The 18,145-nt window shown below is 35.9% G+C and overlaps 1 protein-coding gene across 1 annotated transcript; it reads right to left on the bottom strand.

Moving 5' to 3' along the window:
- Nucleotides 1-2,955: 2,955 nt before the first annotated feature.
- On the bottom strand, nucleotides 2,956-3,702 carry LOC120207427. Its single transcript, XM_039206878.1, has one exon. It carries the CDS (start codon nucleotides 3,700-3,702, stop codon nucleotides 2,956-2,958), a length of 747 nt encoding a protein of 248 aa, XP_039062809.1.
- Nucleotides 3,703-18,145: the final 14,443 nt, after the last annotated feature.

An 18,145-nucleotide genomic window follows, 5' to 3' on the forward strand; every position in this document is an offset into this window, starting at 1 on the left:
AAATGAAGGAATGTTAGTATAAATAGTTAAGGAAGAGTTTAATGGTATTGTATGGTGGTTATATAACGAAATTTAACCTCATTTGGGTGATTTTCGAGCTAAAAACTAGCAAATCTAGGCGAGGGTATCGGTATTACTAAGAACAGTACCGATACTATAGGCTAAAATGAGGTAAATTAGATGAGAAGTATCGATACTGATTCAATCAGTATCGATACCGATGAGGCAGTATCGATACTATGATAAGGGGTATCGATACCCAACAACATCGAATCCAATTTTGGTATCGATACCGGTATGGGGTATCGGTACCATAGTAGGATAGTATCGATACCATGGTAAGGGTATCGATAATAGACAACATCAAACTTATTTTTGGTATCGATACCCAAAGGGGGTATTGGTACCATAGTATAGAAGTATCAGTACTAGGGTAGTAGTATCAATACTATGGAGCCAAAAATGTTAAAATAGGCCGATATTGGTATAGAAAGATATTAATATGTTCTTTTGAGTATTGTTTAAGTATAATGGTTAGAAAGTATTCTAACATTGGGTATGATACATGTTTTATGAATGCTTGAGTAGATCAGAACCAAGCTCCCGAAACAAGTAAAACTAAGGGCAAAAGCAAAGTATTAGAGTAATCAGCCTTATATTTGGGATACATCGTAAGGATAGTCAGGTGAGTACATTTAATTATGTACGTGTATGTTATAATAGTCATATTGTTAGGAAATATTGATGTATGTATGGTGATTACCAAATGGCATTAAGTGTGCTAAAATGATAAGAAATTCATACTAAGGGTATGAATTTCAGTATAGGGCACTTCGTGTTCTAAAAGGTTGAGAAATTCATACTAAGTGTATGAATTTCCTTATAGGGCACTTGGTGTGCTAAAATGATGAGAAATTTATACTAAGTGTATGAATTTCCGTATAGGGCACTTCGTGTGCTAATATGATAAGAAAATCATATTAAGTGTAAGAATTTTTGTATAGGAAATATATATACGAATATAAGAAGTTTATTATAAGTAAGTGAATTTACGTATTGGTATTGGTTATGCAACTCACGTAAATTATAGTAAGGGTTAAGAAATGACGTATTTGCACTACCAATGTAAACTACAGAGTTTATAATGAGTTTAGAGAGTTTAGTGATTTTTTTATATAAACAATTATTAAAGTAGAAATTCTTCTAAAGTTAAAAGATTTGAAGCCTAATTGTGCATATGACAGAAAGGTGTTATTTATGCCAGTTAGATGAAAGGCTAAGTGCCTTTGAGGCCTAACTGTGCATATGACAAAAAGGTGTCATTTATGCCAGTTAGATGAAAGGCTAAGTGCCTTTGAGGCCTAACTGTGAATATGATAGAAAGGTGCCATTTATGCCAGTTAGATGAAAGGCTAAGTGTCTTTGAGGCCTAACTATGCATATGATAAAAAGGTGTCATTTATGCCAGTTAGATGAAAGGATAAGTGACTTTGAGGGCTAACTGTGCATATGACAGAAAGATGTCATTTATTCCAGTTAGATGAACAGTTAAGTACTGTTGAGTAAAAGAATAGTAGCCTAACTGTGCAATAGGCAGAAAGGTGTCATTTATACTAGTTAGATGAACGATTAAGTACCGTTGAGTAAAACAATAATAGCCTAACTGTGCAATTGACATAAAGGTGTCATTTATGCCAGTTAGATGAACGGTTAAGTACCGTTGAGTAAAACAATAATAGTCTAACTGTGCAATTGGAAAAAGGTGTCATTTATGCCAGTTAGATGAACGGTTAAGTACCGTTGAGTAAAAGAATAATGGCCTAACTATGCAATTGGTAGAAAGGTACCAATTATGCCAGTTAGATGAACGGTTAGATACCGTTGAGTAAAAGATGAAAAGTTAAACAATGTTGAATAAAAGAATGTTAGATTAGATGTGCATTTGACAGAAGAGTGCAGAATATTCAAGTTAAATGAAAAGCTAGATACTTTGGGGTAGAAAAATAAAGAAATTGAAATGTAATATGAACGTCATATAAGTAATAGAAGGGATATAATAAAGGAAAGTGTGAACAGGACAAAATGGGCATGAAATGATGCTTAAATGAAAATACAAAGCGATGTAATAATAGTATTTAAGGTTTCAACATAATGAGTATAAAAGATACATGATCAATTGGCATCTTGGTGAAATACATGTATAGTAATTTCACCTTAAATGTACACTGGGAAAATAAAGAATAAAGGGGAAAATATACAGAAGGATAAGTATAATAGGCAAACTAAGAATAAATTCCATGATGGTACGAAAGAAATATGTTCTGACTGAGAAGGGCTTAACTAGTCACTATGAAAGTTGCAATTAAATTCTTTATTCAGTATTCATAAGATATTGAAGTATAATTGGAATACCCTAGTAGAATTATGTCTTGCAACGTAAATGCTTAACGTGTGTTTATTTCACGCGTAGGTAAAATCAAAGATTAGTGGCGTAAGGAGTGCAACAGTAGCAGCAACGTTCATTTATTAAGGTTGACCCATCAGAAATGTTAGGATACTTATTCCTTTTGAACTTAGTTGGCACGTAATTAAACTATGACAAATATTTTGTAATGTAATTATGTAAAAGTTTTAGTATGTTGTTTTCAGAAAATATCATATTTTATAGTAGATCGAATTGAAACAAATTTTTACGGGTTTTAAAATGACAAACATTTTTATGAAGTAATGTGACAGCTGTATCTCGTATACGGAAGGGTATACAGGATATGGGTGTTACAATAGTACCATGGATTTCCATATTCCTCTTATTCAATGCTATAGCAATGGGTCAGATAATCATAAGTCTGCATCTCAATGGCATCATGTTCGACTGTTCATTCACTATGAATGCTGCCGCCAAAGTAGACAAGGCATCTGTCATTTGATTTTCTTCTATGGGGAGGTAATTGAATGTCACATCTTCAAATTCTTCGATAAGCTCCATGACCAATTTATGATATTCCACCAGTTTGGGATATTTTGTTTCCCTTTCTTCCTTGAGAGTTGATAAATTACTAAAGCTGAATCCCCATATACTTTGAGTATTTTTACTTCACATTCAATGGAAGCTTTGATACCAAAAACAAAAGATTCATACTCATCCATGTTATTTGTGCAATCGAGATTTAGTTGGCTGGTGAAAGGGTAGTGTTCTCCATTATGTGAGACCAGAATTACCCCGATTTCATACTCCAATGTGTTTGAAGCACCACCGAAGTTCAACTTCCAATGTCCATTGCTAGAAGTAGACATTTCTTCCACCGAAATAGCTATTAAATCTTCATTTGAGAAATCAAAACTCAGTGGCTCATATTCTCCGGAAGTCCTGCTTGTTATAAAATCTGCTATAGCACTCCTCTTAACTACTTTATGGATCACATATTGGATGTTAAACTCTGAAAATAGAATCTGCCAACAAGCCAATCTTTTGGATAGAGCAGGCACGTCCATAAGATATTTCAAATGGTCAAGTTTGGAGATCATCCAAGTGGTGTAATACAATATATATTGCTTGAGCCTTCGGGTAGCCCAAACCAAAGCACAACACAACTTCTCGATTAGCGAGTAACTTGCCTCACAATCAATGAACTTCTTACTGAGATAGTAAATTGCTCTTTCTTTCTTCTCGGTATGGTCATGCTTTCCTAGTACACACCCCATCGAGTTCTCGAAGACTGACAAGTAGAGGATTAATGATTTTCTTGAGATAGATGGCACCAAGATTTAGGCATTTGACAAATATTGCTTGACTGCTTCAAAAGCTTCTTGACAATCATCACTCCATACCTCTGAGTTATTTTTGCGAAGGAGGAAAAAATGGGGTCACATTTCTCGGTCAACTGTGAGATAAATCGAGCAATGTAATTTAACCTCCCTAGAAACCCTCGAACTTCTTTTTGTGTTTGTGGGGGTGGTAAATTTTGAATAGCCTTGACCTTGTTTGGATCTATTTCGATTTCTTTTTTGCTCACTACGAACCTCAAGAGCTTCCCAGATGTTACCCCGAAGGTACATTTATTTGGGTTGAGTTTCAATTGGCACTTCTTTAGTCTCTGGAAGAGTTTCCTCAAATTCTCAACGTGTTCGTCCTCCTTAGTGGCCTTGAAAATCATATTTTCGACATAAACTTCTATTTCTTTATGCATCATGTCATGAAACAATGTTACCATGTCTCTTTGGTAGGTTAACCCTACATTTTAAGCCTAAACGACATCATATTGTAGTAAAATATAGCCCACATGGTGACAAACGTAGTCTTCTCCATATCTTCAGGGTGGATCTTTATTTGATTGTAGCTGGAGAACCCATCCATGAATGAAAACAAGACACAATATTATCCACCAGGGTATCTATATGTGGCAAAGGGAAGTTGTCATTCGAAATGGCTCTATTGAGAGCTTGTTAGTCGACATACATACAAACCTTCCCATCATTCTTCGGTACTGAGACGATATTTGCCACTCACTCAGGATATTTGGCTACTTTGAGGAATCCAACATCAAATTACTTATTTTCCTCTTCTTTAATTTTTAGCAGTATTTCGGGCTTCATCCTTCTAAGCTTTTACTGCACAGGTCTGCATTCTGGCTTTATTGGCAACTCGTGTACCACCAATTTTATTTCCAAACCAGAAATGTCTTCATATGACCAAGCGAATACATCTTTATATTCTCGGAGCAGTTCAATCAAATTCCGTCGTCCTTTAGCATATAGGGTGGTTCTAATTTTTACTTTTTTCCTATCCTCATCTGATTCTAGGTTTAAAATTTTAGTAGTCTCTTTATGAGGTAGAATCTGCTTATCCTCATTTTCCATCATTTTTAGTAGTTCATAAGGTAAGACACATTCCTCATCATTATCACAACCCTCGACTTCCCCCTGACATATGGGCAGCTCGAAATAAATCTCCAGGTCAATGTCATCAGCATTCATGTTATTGATATATGAGGTCTTGAAAGAATAATGAGCAAGAATATATATACATATACACATACACATACACGAGAATCTATCTGATATCAAAATAAATAGAAGAAAATAATATAAATAATAAAGAATGAAGAAATGCATGGGAGAATGTTTTACCACTTTACGAATTAATGGAAATGCATCTTTCCTTGAAAGGTTAAAAACATATAAGTTAACCCTTTACATAAGATCTCCTACTACCCCGGGTTTAGGCAGCAGGAAAATTTTTCGCGTATTACTCTGAAATAGATTTGTAAAATACAAGGAATTCTTCACCAGTCTAATTGTTTAGCACAAAGCCTGGTGGAGCGGGATAGATTCCTGCAACCATTCCTTCTTCAGATTCATCGCCTAGTATGGCATTAAAACTTAGGTCTCTCAGTACGTTCTCAATGATAAGATCCTTGTCTTGTTGAATCCTTTGGAACATATCTCCTCCAGACATAAATGTGTCATGCAATGAAGGGAAGGTCATCGGCTGCTAGCAGAGGTCTTCTCCAGCTAACTTCGTTTTTCTCATTTCTTAGCTTTTCTTGATGCCACTTAGTTTTTCTCTCAGAGTCGATTGATATCCCAAATCAAAGTGATCATTCTTGGTGATGGGGAAAAATGGTTAATAGCTCCTTGTAAACGGCTTTATACCCCATTCCCAGCCTTAGCCCCTCTTCCTAAAGTCAACTTTAATCTCATTCGGGTGCAGTTGGATAACATGGGCTTAGATATCATTCTCCCCTCAGGCATGAATGTGGAATTGATGAATTCCAGGGATCTGAATAAGCATTCGATGACATCCTCATCTACCTCAACGTAAGGAGCAGTGGTGGAAATATAAAAGATAATATCCTCTTCGGCATTAATACAGATCAGCCTCCCTTCGATCACAAACTTAAGCTTCTAATGCAGTGTGGATGACACTACCCCTTCCTGGTGGATCCATGACGTTCCTAATAGGAAGTTGTAAGTAGACATGATATCTATGACGAGGAACTCAACCTCATAGGTAGACGGGCCAATAGTTAGGGGGAATTCAAGATAAAATATGTTCCTCACATCTGATGGTGATGTGCAAAGCTTTGTGGTTGCCCATCATCCCGGAGAGGATGTCATCATTAGAAAAGGAAATAAAATTTTCTGCTTGGATGTTCACAACCAACCTATCCAGCTTGTCTACATGTACATCCTTAGGCACAAAATTCTAATTTAAAACTTTTAAAAGGGAATCTCGGTGTGCCTTGGAGCTAAATAGAAGGGCGAGGACTGAGATGTGAGCGGGCAACTTGTGCAGCTGTTCGACAATGCTGTATTTGTTGTGTTTCAAGAATTTCAAGAACTCCACAACATCTTTCTCAGTCACATGTTCGTTAATGATTGGCTCATCCTCTTTTAGTAGTCTGTCAACCTTCTTCTCTTTATCAACGGTAGATCTTTTCTCGGGCTCTTTAGTCCGATTCGGAGAGTAACTCCTCCTATTTTTGATAAAATGGCCTACTTCACTTACTTCTTGTTCAACAATATCTGATGCTCTCACGTTATATGTCTTACACTCATATCTTCAAGGGACTTGTTTGTTGTCCTTATAAGGAAATGGATACGGGGCATAATTATCACATTTGTATTTATTTTCTCTTCCGGACAAGTTTTCAGTGTGATGATTAGAGGACAACTAGCATTGTAAATCCCCTGGACGAACATTCGGATGCACAAATCTCTCATTCTTCTCTTTCATCAGTTTCTCGATAAAACTCTATTTCTTTATCATCCATCATTCTTTGTACTAGAGTTCAGAATTTAGGACAACATTGCAGGGTGTTTCCATCGCAGTTATGATATTGGCACACATCCTCATTAACACTTTTCATAATCTTCTTCCCATTTTCCTTAATAATGGCATTGACTCCTGAACCTGCTTGACTTGGCAGTGGGTTTTAAACCACGTTCGGTTGCTAACTATCACTGAATTTAATGACATTCTTTTCCCTAAATCTCTGGATAACCTTTTTAAAGGTAGTATAATTCTCTATTGAGTGTCCAAGGACCCCTGTGTGATACTCGCATTGGGCATTGGCGTCATACCATTTGGGATATGGGGGTGGTAGAGGCGACACATGGAAAGGAAAAACCATATGTCTATCATATAGGGCCTGGAATAATTCTTTATAAGATATAGGGATCAGGTCAAACTAAGGTTTCTCTCTTTCTTGCCTTAGCTCCCTTTCCCCCTACTTGGAAGGACCCTATGTGGATAAACTTATGGCTTGAGGTTGAGACACATTAATATTGTTAGAGTCATATTTCCTCACGTTGTTGACCTCGTTATCCTTCTTTCTCATTGGTTATTTTTTGTAAGACTCACCTCTATCGAGTCTCCCATTTTTAACTTCCATTTTGATTATCTCTCCCGCATTAACTACATTAATAAAACTTCTTGACAAATTCCCTATGAGGTGGCCCATAATTGGAGCTCTTAAAGTGTTGATAAAAAGAAAATTGGTTTCTTCTTCCTCTAACGACAGATGAACATGTACAATCACATCCCTCCACCTTTGAGCATACTGTCTGAAGCTCTCATTAGATATTTTCTCCATGATTTGCAACATGATTCGATAGGCCTTACATCTTTCACGTGTTTATATTGTTCTAGAAAAACTTTAGCTAAATCCTTCCACGACTTGATGTGAGCCCAGCTCAATTGGTTATACCATCGAATGGCGGAGCCTACTAAGCTTTCTTGGAAGCAATGAATCAACAATTGATCATCCCCTACATAGCCAATCATTTTTCTACAAAACATAGTAATGTGAGCAGAGGGGCATCTCCTGCCATCGAATTTTTTAAACTCTGGCATTTTGAACTTGGGAGGTAACACCAAATCAGGAATCATACTAAACTTTTTAGTATCAATCCCATACATGTTATTGTCCTCCTTCATAACCCTAATTTATTCTTCCAATTATTTCTATTTCTCTTCTAATTGTTTGTTCGACTCTTTTCTACCCTCATCGTCAAAATCTGAGACATCTTCAGCTTGTTGTTGGTTTATGGAGGTACCAAGTAAGTTTATGTGCACCCTTCTTGGATGAACAATCGCTCCTTGTTGTATTATAATATGAGGCGGTGTAAAGCCTAGAGGGTATAGGGGTTCTTCAGTAGTAACACCAACAACCGAAACCTTTCCACGATCTGCCAGTGGTGCGAAATCCGAGGGGTATAGAGGTTATTTGGCAGTAGCACCGACATTTGGAGTCTCTTCTTGATCTATATTTCTCTCTTGTAGCATGCTTGCTAACTACTCCATCAGATCATTCTGGGATTTCAGTATTTGTTCACGTGTCTCCTCTTGAGCTTTCTTGAAACTCTTCTACATTTCGAGCTAGGTTCTCTCAATTTGAGCAATTCTCTCGTCCATTGCCTTTTTTCGGGTATTATACGAGTGCTTAGAAGTTTCCAGTATTTTGTAGTGTACTCTTTATTGCTAATTTCAATGGTTTGATGATGAATATAAATTATACATAAATGAAATACTAAACAAATAACTGTAAAAACACAAATAAAATGCAGAGAACAAAACTTGAACGATAAATACAGTGCGAATTCATGCAGAAAGACATTGATTAAAAAAAGTGATCAATCTTAGAACAACTTGTTGAACCACTTTTTATAATATTTTGATATAACAAATTAAGGAAAAATTTTTTTAGACTTTAATTGAATTTATTCAAAGTTTTAAAAAATAATTCAAAGTCCATTAAAAGTGAATTTGAGCACAAAAATGATTTTCAACATACTTAGTACTGATACTGTTCTTACAGTATCGATATTATATGAACAATACCGATATTGTTTATGTGGTACATATACCAAAGGTAAGAGAAGTATTGATACTCTCAAAGTAGTATTGATACTACCAGCTTGCTCAAAATCCATAATGCAAATTAGGTATCGATACCCAAAAGGGTACCGATACTACTTTACATAGTAGTATCGATTTCATAGTCTTAGTATCGATACCATCAGGCCCAATAGCTAGTAACGACTAGTTTTATTTAAATATTACAAATGTAGTACCGATACTCCCTATTGGTGTACATATACCCTATGTCCTGACAGTTTTATTTTGTAGAGAAAATATCCCCAAATAGATAGAAATCATCCTAAATGGCTATAAACAGCCACAAACATAATCCATCATATAAATACAATTTCAAGACACTTGAAGAAAGAGTGAGAACACCTATTCAAGCATTCAAACAAAAGAGAAGAGTTTTTCACTCTTTATTTCTATTCTCTTGTAAATATTAGTGTTTAGTGAGCTTTAACTTGTAAACACCTTCCTTTTTTAGAGGATTCTTTGTTTACATCTTTTTTCTTTTGTAAAAGGGGATTGGTTCTAGCTAAGCCCGTTAAAAGCTAGGGAGTTTGTAAAGTTTACTCTTGATCCTCTAAAAAGAAAGAACAAATTAGTGAATTTGTAGAAAACTTATTAGTGAGGAGCTAAGGTAGTGGAGGTAGACTTAGTTGAGAATTCAAACCACTATAAATCTATGTGCAAATTTATCTATCTTTTCTTTCTCCTTACTCCCTAAACACATATTTTCCAATTCACCTCTTGTACTTTTTTCGGTTGTTCAAATTGAGCTTTAACAATCCCAACAATTGGTATCAGAGCTTGATTCTTTAGAAGGCTTCACATCCTTAAGACGATCCTAAAATAAGCTCTACCGATTCCCGATGCAACCGACATGAAGATGACTTCGACCTCCTGCTCTTACTACATTGAAGACTCTAAATCGGTCAACAAGCCACCTTACTTCAATAGAGAAAATTATGCATATTGAAAGAATACGATGATGCTCTTCATTCAAGTTAATGATCTAGGAGCTTGGAACTCAATCATGAAGGGATACTCCATTCCACCTGGTAAGATAGATGATTGAAGTAATGGAGAGAAGAAGAAGTTCCAACTCAATGCCAAGGCTATGCACATTCTATTTTGTGCATTAGGCCCAGATGAATATTGAAGAGTTTCATCTTGTTCCAATGTTAAGGAGATATGGGACAAGCTCTAAGTCACTCATGAAGGAAACCAAGATAAGTCTTCTCAATCATAGCTACGAAAATTTTTAAGATGAAACTGGATGAAGACATTAAAGCTATGATGGATAGATTTTCCGTGATTGTCAACGGTCTCAAGGGATTTGGAAAAGTAATCCCTAATAAGAATTTTGTGAGGAAGATGATCTACTATCTTCCAAAGTCTTGGCAATTGAAGAAGATAGCAATTATTGAAGCTAAAAACCTAAAGTCACTCACTCTTGATGAGCTTATAGGTTCTCTTCTCACTCATGAGTTAATGGTAAAGGAAGAGGAAGAAAATGAAGAGAAGAAAAACAAGAAAAAGAATGAGGCAGGCATTGTCTTCAAACCCACCAATGAAAGCAATCAAGAGTCAAATGAAGAGGTGTATGAAGAAGAAGAGATGAAACATTTGGATTAAATTAGAAACATATATTTACTTATTGGGTTCAATGTTAAAAACATATAATGTTAATAAATTTGGATTAAAGAACACAATGGTTACTCGACTATAAGGTGTTACTTTATTGAGTCCACGACTATTAAAAGTTACAAAATGGTCCCCTGACTATAGGGCATTACTTTGTTGAGATTTCTACTATTAAAAGTTACAAAATGATCACTTGACTATTCATATATTCCAAACTCATCATTTTCTATTAAAAAAGTGATGGTCGTTTGAGTTTGAGGATAACCTACAATATGAAATATGATAAAATTATATTTTAATGATATTTATTGGCACCGTCGTTACTTTTAAGCACTGACTCGACGACATAATGATTTAAGCACTGATTCAGCAGCATAATTAAAACGAAGAATCGAACAAAAAGAACGATTTTGAAATCAGATTTTATCATATCTCAATTAACATGTTTACATCCAACTCAAAAATCCGTTAATTTTTTAACGAAAAAAGACGAGTTTGAAATATATGAATAGTCAGGTGAATATTTTTTCAATATAAGTTTTAAAGTTTAAAGATGGATTTAAAATGAAGATGATAGTTGAAAAATATAAGTTGGAAAAAATTTGATTAAAGAAAACATATGAAAACAAGTAGCTCTAAAACTAATATTTCTGCAACAAATAGAAATAGAAAGTGGGATTACCTCATAAGAAGTGGTGTTGTGTTTGGTGAGAAGGGAAGCTTGGCTGAAATTGCAGAGATTGAAGGCATTTTTGTTCTGGAAAATATAGAGCTTGTACTAATACTTGTGCTTGAAAACTGAGTAAACCAAAGCAGTTACAACTCATAACCCAAAATTCAAAATATTGAACTTGTTTGAACAACACTTACTCACTGAGTCACCAACATGAACAGTAGGGTTTTCCCAGTGTGAAATGCCACCCACTATGATTGTTGCAGACTGAGAGACTAAGAAGAAGTGGAAGTGGAGAGCAACGATGAAGATGAACATGAGCAGGTTAACATCTTCATTGTTCAACAACTCTTCTTTTCAGATTTTTGGCCTTAGAAGAAGAGGTTTAAAGTCCTTCTTTGTCCTTTGGGAAGAGCATTTCATGGGGGAGGAATTTGGTATCAATGGATGACAGACAATCAGAGGTATATAGGAGCTTGTGTTTGTGTGGCTTTTGTATTATTTTACACAGTGAAAGGTGGTATCATTTTGTTTGTGGAAAACAAAACTCACCTCTCTCACTTTTATTTTTTCTTTTAAAAAGGAGGAGAATGTAGATGTGATTAGGATGTACTTCAGTGGGCGGAGGAGGCAATCGACCTCTTTAAAATTTTAAATTCTAATATATTTTAGATATTTTTTTATAATTTTTACTGAAATTAAAGTTTCGTCCCCTAAAATTTTATAAGTTATTTTCTACTTAAAATTTTATAAGTTCATCCTCTAACATGAAATCTTGCGTCCGTCTCTAATACTGCATAATATATTCTATATTGTGTTATGTCTAAATATCAAAGATAGTAAGAATGATGGTGATTATTATTCTAAAATGATTAGCTCTGTGATTTTCTTTTCAAATAGTTGTTTTAATTCTTTTGTTATTTTCTTTTTTTTAGTAGCTAGGGAATCCAATTTGTGTTTTTTTAATGTTATTATCAATGGAGTTATGATATGTCGTAGTGATGGTCAAAGTATTTTTCAACTCCCTAGGGGACCAATCTACAAGGAAGTCTATCACTTCTTAGTTTTCCTTTAAGGACACTTCGTATTAAATCAATCAATTTCACTTGAGTTTAAAGACCAAAAAAATATAATGTTGGATTAGGGGCGAATGCAAAAATTTATATTAGGGGTTAAGAACTTAAATTTTATATTAGAAATTTAGGGAGTATGAAATTATAAATTGTTATGAGGGTGCAAAATTAAATAGAGAAAATCGCCTCAGTGACCAAAAAAAGTTATAATATACGATTTTAACCAACTTTTTTTGGATTTGCCAAAATGACCAACAAAATCGCAACGCGAAATAAAAATCGCAACGCGATCCCCAGAATCGCAAATCAGTGTCCAAAATCGCAACGCGATTCTTGAAAATCGCAATGCGATAGTCAAATTCGCATTGCGATTTTCCAAAATCGCAACGCGAATATGAAAATCGCAACGCGAACACATAAATCGCAATGCGTATCCGTAAATCGCAACGTGTATCCGTAAATCGCAACGCGTTTCCGTATATCGCAACGCGTATCCGTAAATCGCAACGATAATCCGTAAATCGCAACGAGAATCTGTAAATCGCAACGATAATCCGTAAATCGCAACGAGAATCTGTAAATCACAACACTGAAATTTTGGGTATATAACACTGAAATCATAAACTAAATCCCTAAATCGCAACTCATTCCATCTCCATCTATCACTCTCTCCGGCGACATCCGTTCCTATATCCAACGACATCCTTCCCAATCCGGCAACAGGTTTTAGTTTCGCAGCTCGTCTGTTTAGTAAATTAATTTACAACCATGAAATCATCTAATGTTGATCATGTTTGGATAGATTTGTGTTTTGGAGGGTCATGGGATAATGTTCATGGTGTTTTACAATATATGCCTTTACCCATGAATCTTCAACTAAAATTGTCTTTACAAAAGTTAACTTATGAAACTCTAATGCTACGTGTTTCAAATAAATTGAATTTAGAGCCCCTAAGTGGATTTAGGCTATCTTATCAGAGAAATGGTAAAGTTTATTTGTTAACCGACAATGAATGTTGAACGATTCATTGCTTACATTAGGGTTTCACAAGATGATGTTACATTGTATGTTGTTGAACCTAGAAGTAGTATTGTTGGGTCAGTAGCGGGTAGTAATCAACTAAGTTTTTCTCAAAACCCACAACCTTTCTAATCCAAATCCCAATCAACTTTCAGCACCAAATTCCGGTTTTCGTATTGACCAGTTAGACGATGATGAGCCAACAGAAAAAATTGTGAGTACTAGTCAGTATTCGAAATTTGGTCTTGGTCAATATCCGGACTTTGATATTGGTCAATACACGGATTTTGATGATGTTCAGAAGAAAACAGACCATGCGTGTAATGATATTGATATTGGTCAATACCCGAATTTTGATGATGAAACAGCCGTTGCCGAAGAATGTAATGTTGAGATAATGAGGAGGAGTTACGACTGTGAATGAACATGTTGAACATCCATTCTGTAATTCATATAATCCTGAAGAAGAAAAAGAAGAAGAAAAGTCCCCGAAGAAAAGAAAATGCCACGGGCGTATAACTGGAATATGCCAGAATTACTTAGATACGGAAGAAGAGTTGATAAAGAAAGCAGTTGATTGTACACAAAAGTTATTCGTATCAAGAAAGATGATTGTTTTGATACAAAGGAAGACTCGAAGATAGCTTTATATACGAAATGTGTGGAAGATGGCTATCAACTAAAAGTTAACAAATCAAGCAAAGATCGTTTCGAAACAAGGTGTATGATTGACAAAAACTGTACGTGGCGTATGATTGCAAAGAGAATAAAGATTGCAAAATGTTTCAAGTTAGGACTTTTATGATAAACATACATGTTCAAGAACCCAAGTTTTTCCTCACCATAGACAGGCAAACAAAAAGGTGTTGGGTGGTTTTCTGGCTGAGTTAATGTTTTTGAATGGCAGGGTATATCGGGGACATGAAATTATGACTGACATGAATGCTCGGTTCAAGATTAATATATCATATTCTCAAGCTTGGAGAGCCAAATGTTATGCCTTGGAATTGTTGAGGGGGTCGCCAGAAGCATCGTTTGCCCAACTGCCGGCTTATTGTCACAATTTAAAGCTGAAAATCCTGGGTCGGTAACTCATATCAAACAGATAGAGATGGACGCTTTGAGTTGCTGTTTATCGCATTGGTGCTACGGTTAGTAAATCAATATAATTTTGTTGACTCATTTTTGTTAGTTACATGCATTTCACATTTAAATGATTATATTTCTTGTGTATATTATTTTGTAGATTCGTTCGTTTATTACTTGCATGCACCCAGTTATTATAGTTGACGGAGCACATTTGAAAGGTCGATACCTTGGAGTAAACTTATTAGCAGTAGCCATGGATGCTAACAATGGGATATTGCCAATAGCTTACGGGGTTGGCAAATCTGAATCCTCTGATTCATGGACATGGTTTATGGGGCATCTTAGGGATTGCATAGGTCCTATTAGCAATCTGACAATCATACCGATAGGGCAAACTCAATTGACAACGCTGTTAGAAGGTGTTTCCCAGATGCTTTTCATGGACTTTGTGGTGTTCATTTGTATAGAAATCTAAAATCAAGGTCTGCTGGTATAAAAAAGCACAATGGACATACCGGAAGGCTGTAAAAGCTTATCGGGAAGTGGATTTCAATAAGCATATAAATTGTTTAAGACGTGTTTGCCTCAGTGTGCTCAACACTAGAAGATGTCGGGTTTGAAAGATGGTCAAGAGTACATCAACTTGGAGCAAGATATGGTTTCATGACGTCTAATAGTGCAGAATCAATCAACGCTCTAAGTCGTCATTCCCGGAAATTACCCATTACTATGTTAATGGAGTTTTTTCGAGCCTCTATTCAACAGTGGTACTACAAGAAAAAGAAACCATGCAGGTATTATTTCTTTGAATTCGTAACTTATCATATTTATATTTTACTAAGTATTGTTTATTTAAATTTACAGGAACATTGGAACATCGTGTTACACCATGGACTGAAAAAAAGATAACGAAACGTGTTGTGAAGTCAACGTCATGGAGAGTTGAACCATGTTCAAACACTTTGTTTCAAGTACTGGATAATAACTTAAATGGGTAGTCGATCTAAATGCAAAGACGTGTAGTTGTATGAAATGGCAAACATCTGGTTATCCGTGTGGCCATGTTATAAAAGTTGCTCTCATTTAAACCAAGATGATTCAAGCGCATACGCTATGGATTGCTACACTACAGAAGTTTATCGACAGACTTATGCCGAGATTGTCTACCCTATTCCATCCTTCTGAGTGGGACATACCAGATGACTTACAAACAGTTTTGCCACCAGCCATGGACAGAAGGCTACCTGGCCGACCAAAAAGTCACGATCGTATACCGTCTAAGGGTGAAGAGAAGAAGAGATCGACATGTAGTCGGTGCAAGGAAAGTGGTCATACAAGGTTGACATGTGGATCACCAGTGCCCAAAAAGTCACGATCGTATACCGTCTAAGGGTGAGAGAAGAAGAAGAGATCGACATGTAGTCGGTGCAAGGAAAGTGGTCATACAAGGTTGACATGTGGATCACCAGTGCCATCAAAATCATCTTTTCTCTACCAAAATATGGATCCTCATCAAAATCCAAAGCTCTATGGTGTCAAGCAAAAGGCAATCATCTTTAAAATCACAATCACAATTGGCTTCACCTTTTGAGACTGTTAACTTAGGTGATTTTTAAATGCAAACGTTGTATTATGTGGATTTTATGTGTGAACTTTTAACATTTTCAGTTGAATTAATGACTCAGGCCAACCATTTTGACTTAACCAACTCTTGTTATTCAGTTGTTATCACTATTAGGCATGCATTTGACTATCGCAACACGGAAATTACAATCGCAACGCGAAATGAAAATCCCAACATGAAAATCGCAATGCGGAAATGAAAATCGCAACGAGAGAATCGCAATGCGAAATGAAAATCGCAATGCGAAATGAAAATCGCAACGAGAGAATCGCAATGCGAAATGAAAATCGCAATGCGAAATGAAAATCGCAATGACAGAATCGCAATGCGAAATGAAAATCGCAATGCGAAATGAAAATCGCAATGCGAAATGAAAATCGCAATGCGAAATGAAAATCGCAATGCGAAATGAAAATCGCAATGTGAAATGAAAATCGCAATGCGAAATGAAAATCGCAACGACAGAATCGCAATGCGAAATGAAAATCGCAATGCGAAATGAAAATCGCAACGAGAGAATCGCAATGCGAAATTATAAACGCATTGCGATTTTCATTTTCGCATTGCGATTTTCATTTCGCATTGCGATAGTCATTTTTGCCTTCAACATAATGCAGATTGAAATCAACAAATCAACCATTAATTTCAATCAATTAAACAAGCACAAATAAGAATTATGTTCGCATCAATTACACAAATCAACTTTTACAAATCTCTTTTACAAATCAATTAAACAATCAAAAAATAAGCATAATTCTTATTTCCGATCATCTACTATTGAATCAACTTTTACAAATCAATTAAACAATCAAAAAAACAAATTAAACTATTGAATCAACTTTTGCAGCTCGACATCATTTTCACGCAGTTCACTTCTGAGATTAACCTGCAGAAACCAACATTTGTTCAAACAACACTTCTACACGTCTAAAACCTACAAACAGCAAATTATTGAATTCTAGTTACTTAACCAAACATTTTCAAACCAAAAGTATATAAATTACCAATTGTTTATGGACATTTTTATAACGCGGATGCAGGTAGGCAGCGTCTCGTATATATCGATTTAGCATATAATGCCGAAACCACAGCCTACTGCAGCTTATCTCTATCGGTGGGAGTAGATACTTGATGCTTCCCGTCGTCAAACGCTCCAACGCCAAGCATACGAGAGGACCACAATCTCCTCTGGCTCCGCTCGTTTGTTGGCGCGGTCCTCGTCTCTAATAACTGTAATATTGAGCTTCTTTGGCTTCTTGTTTCCAGAACGAGTCCAATAATTGATCGCATCCAAGAATTTAGCAATGAGAGCTCCATCCCTTAATAACATCTCTTAAATCAGCCAATGATATGTAATTTATCATGCTGTCATACACTATTGTCTTAAGGGATGGGAGCTGAAGCTCGACGAGAATATGTTTACGTTCCAAAACAGGGATAAACACCTGCAATCATAAGTAATAATTCATTCATTTGCGCACTTATTTCATAAAACCTTTAAACTCAATCTAAAATAAATACTAACCTTATCGACCTCCCACCATGCAGGATAAAGTTTAGCTTGTCCATTGCCCAAATCAAATGATTCATCTCGTGCATTCTTCAAGTGAACGGCGTGAAAAGACGTCGGCATAATTGTATATTGTATATTTTTATTTTCTTAAGTTTTCTTATTATTAGAAGACGTGTCACCCACGCATCGATATGCTGTTTTACAAAAAAAGACATATTAGTGACTTACATAAATTTAAAAAAAAAATTAATCAAATTGAAATATAAGAAAAATATAAGACTTACCCCCCATCGAAATAGCCATTGTCTTCGACCCCTAATAATACGCCCCACCAAGACCGATCAAGCAACAATAGATATCATCGGTGAGCTTGCATATGTCAGTAAAACACCCCTGGCTCTGCTCATGTAGATAAAAATCAACAGCGGTCTTAGCCAAAGGGTGTTATCCAGAATTGTGTCCGGTAGTTGTTCCCTCTCCTCTTCAGATACCGGTATGGTACTGGCCGGTAACTCATACGAGAGCCAACTTGAATCCATCATGTCCGGCACGTCAGAGGGTTTCTCAAGAAGCCTACATATGACGCCATGTGAATCGGGCTCTTGAATGGTGGGAGGGACCTCTTCAATGATGACAGTG

Source organism: Hibiscus syriacus, unplaced genomic scaffold (genome assembly GCF_006381635.1).
Source record: "Hibiscus syriacus cultivar Baekdansim isolate YM2019G1 unplaced genomic scaffold, ASM638163v2 tig00000477_pilon, whole genome shotgun sequence".
NCBI lineage: Eukaryota > Viridiplantae > Streptophyta > Magnoliopsida > Malvales > Malvaceae > Hibiscus > Hibiscus syriacus.

Bases quoted from the DNA above. Each gene is read 5' to 3' on its own strand.
- LOC120207427 (XM_039206878.1), bottom strand. From the start codon at position 3,702: ATGGGGTGTGTACTAGGAAAGCATGACCATACCGAGAAGAAAGAAAGA.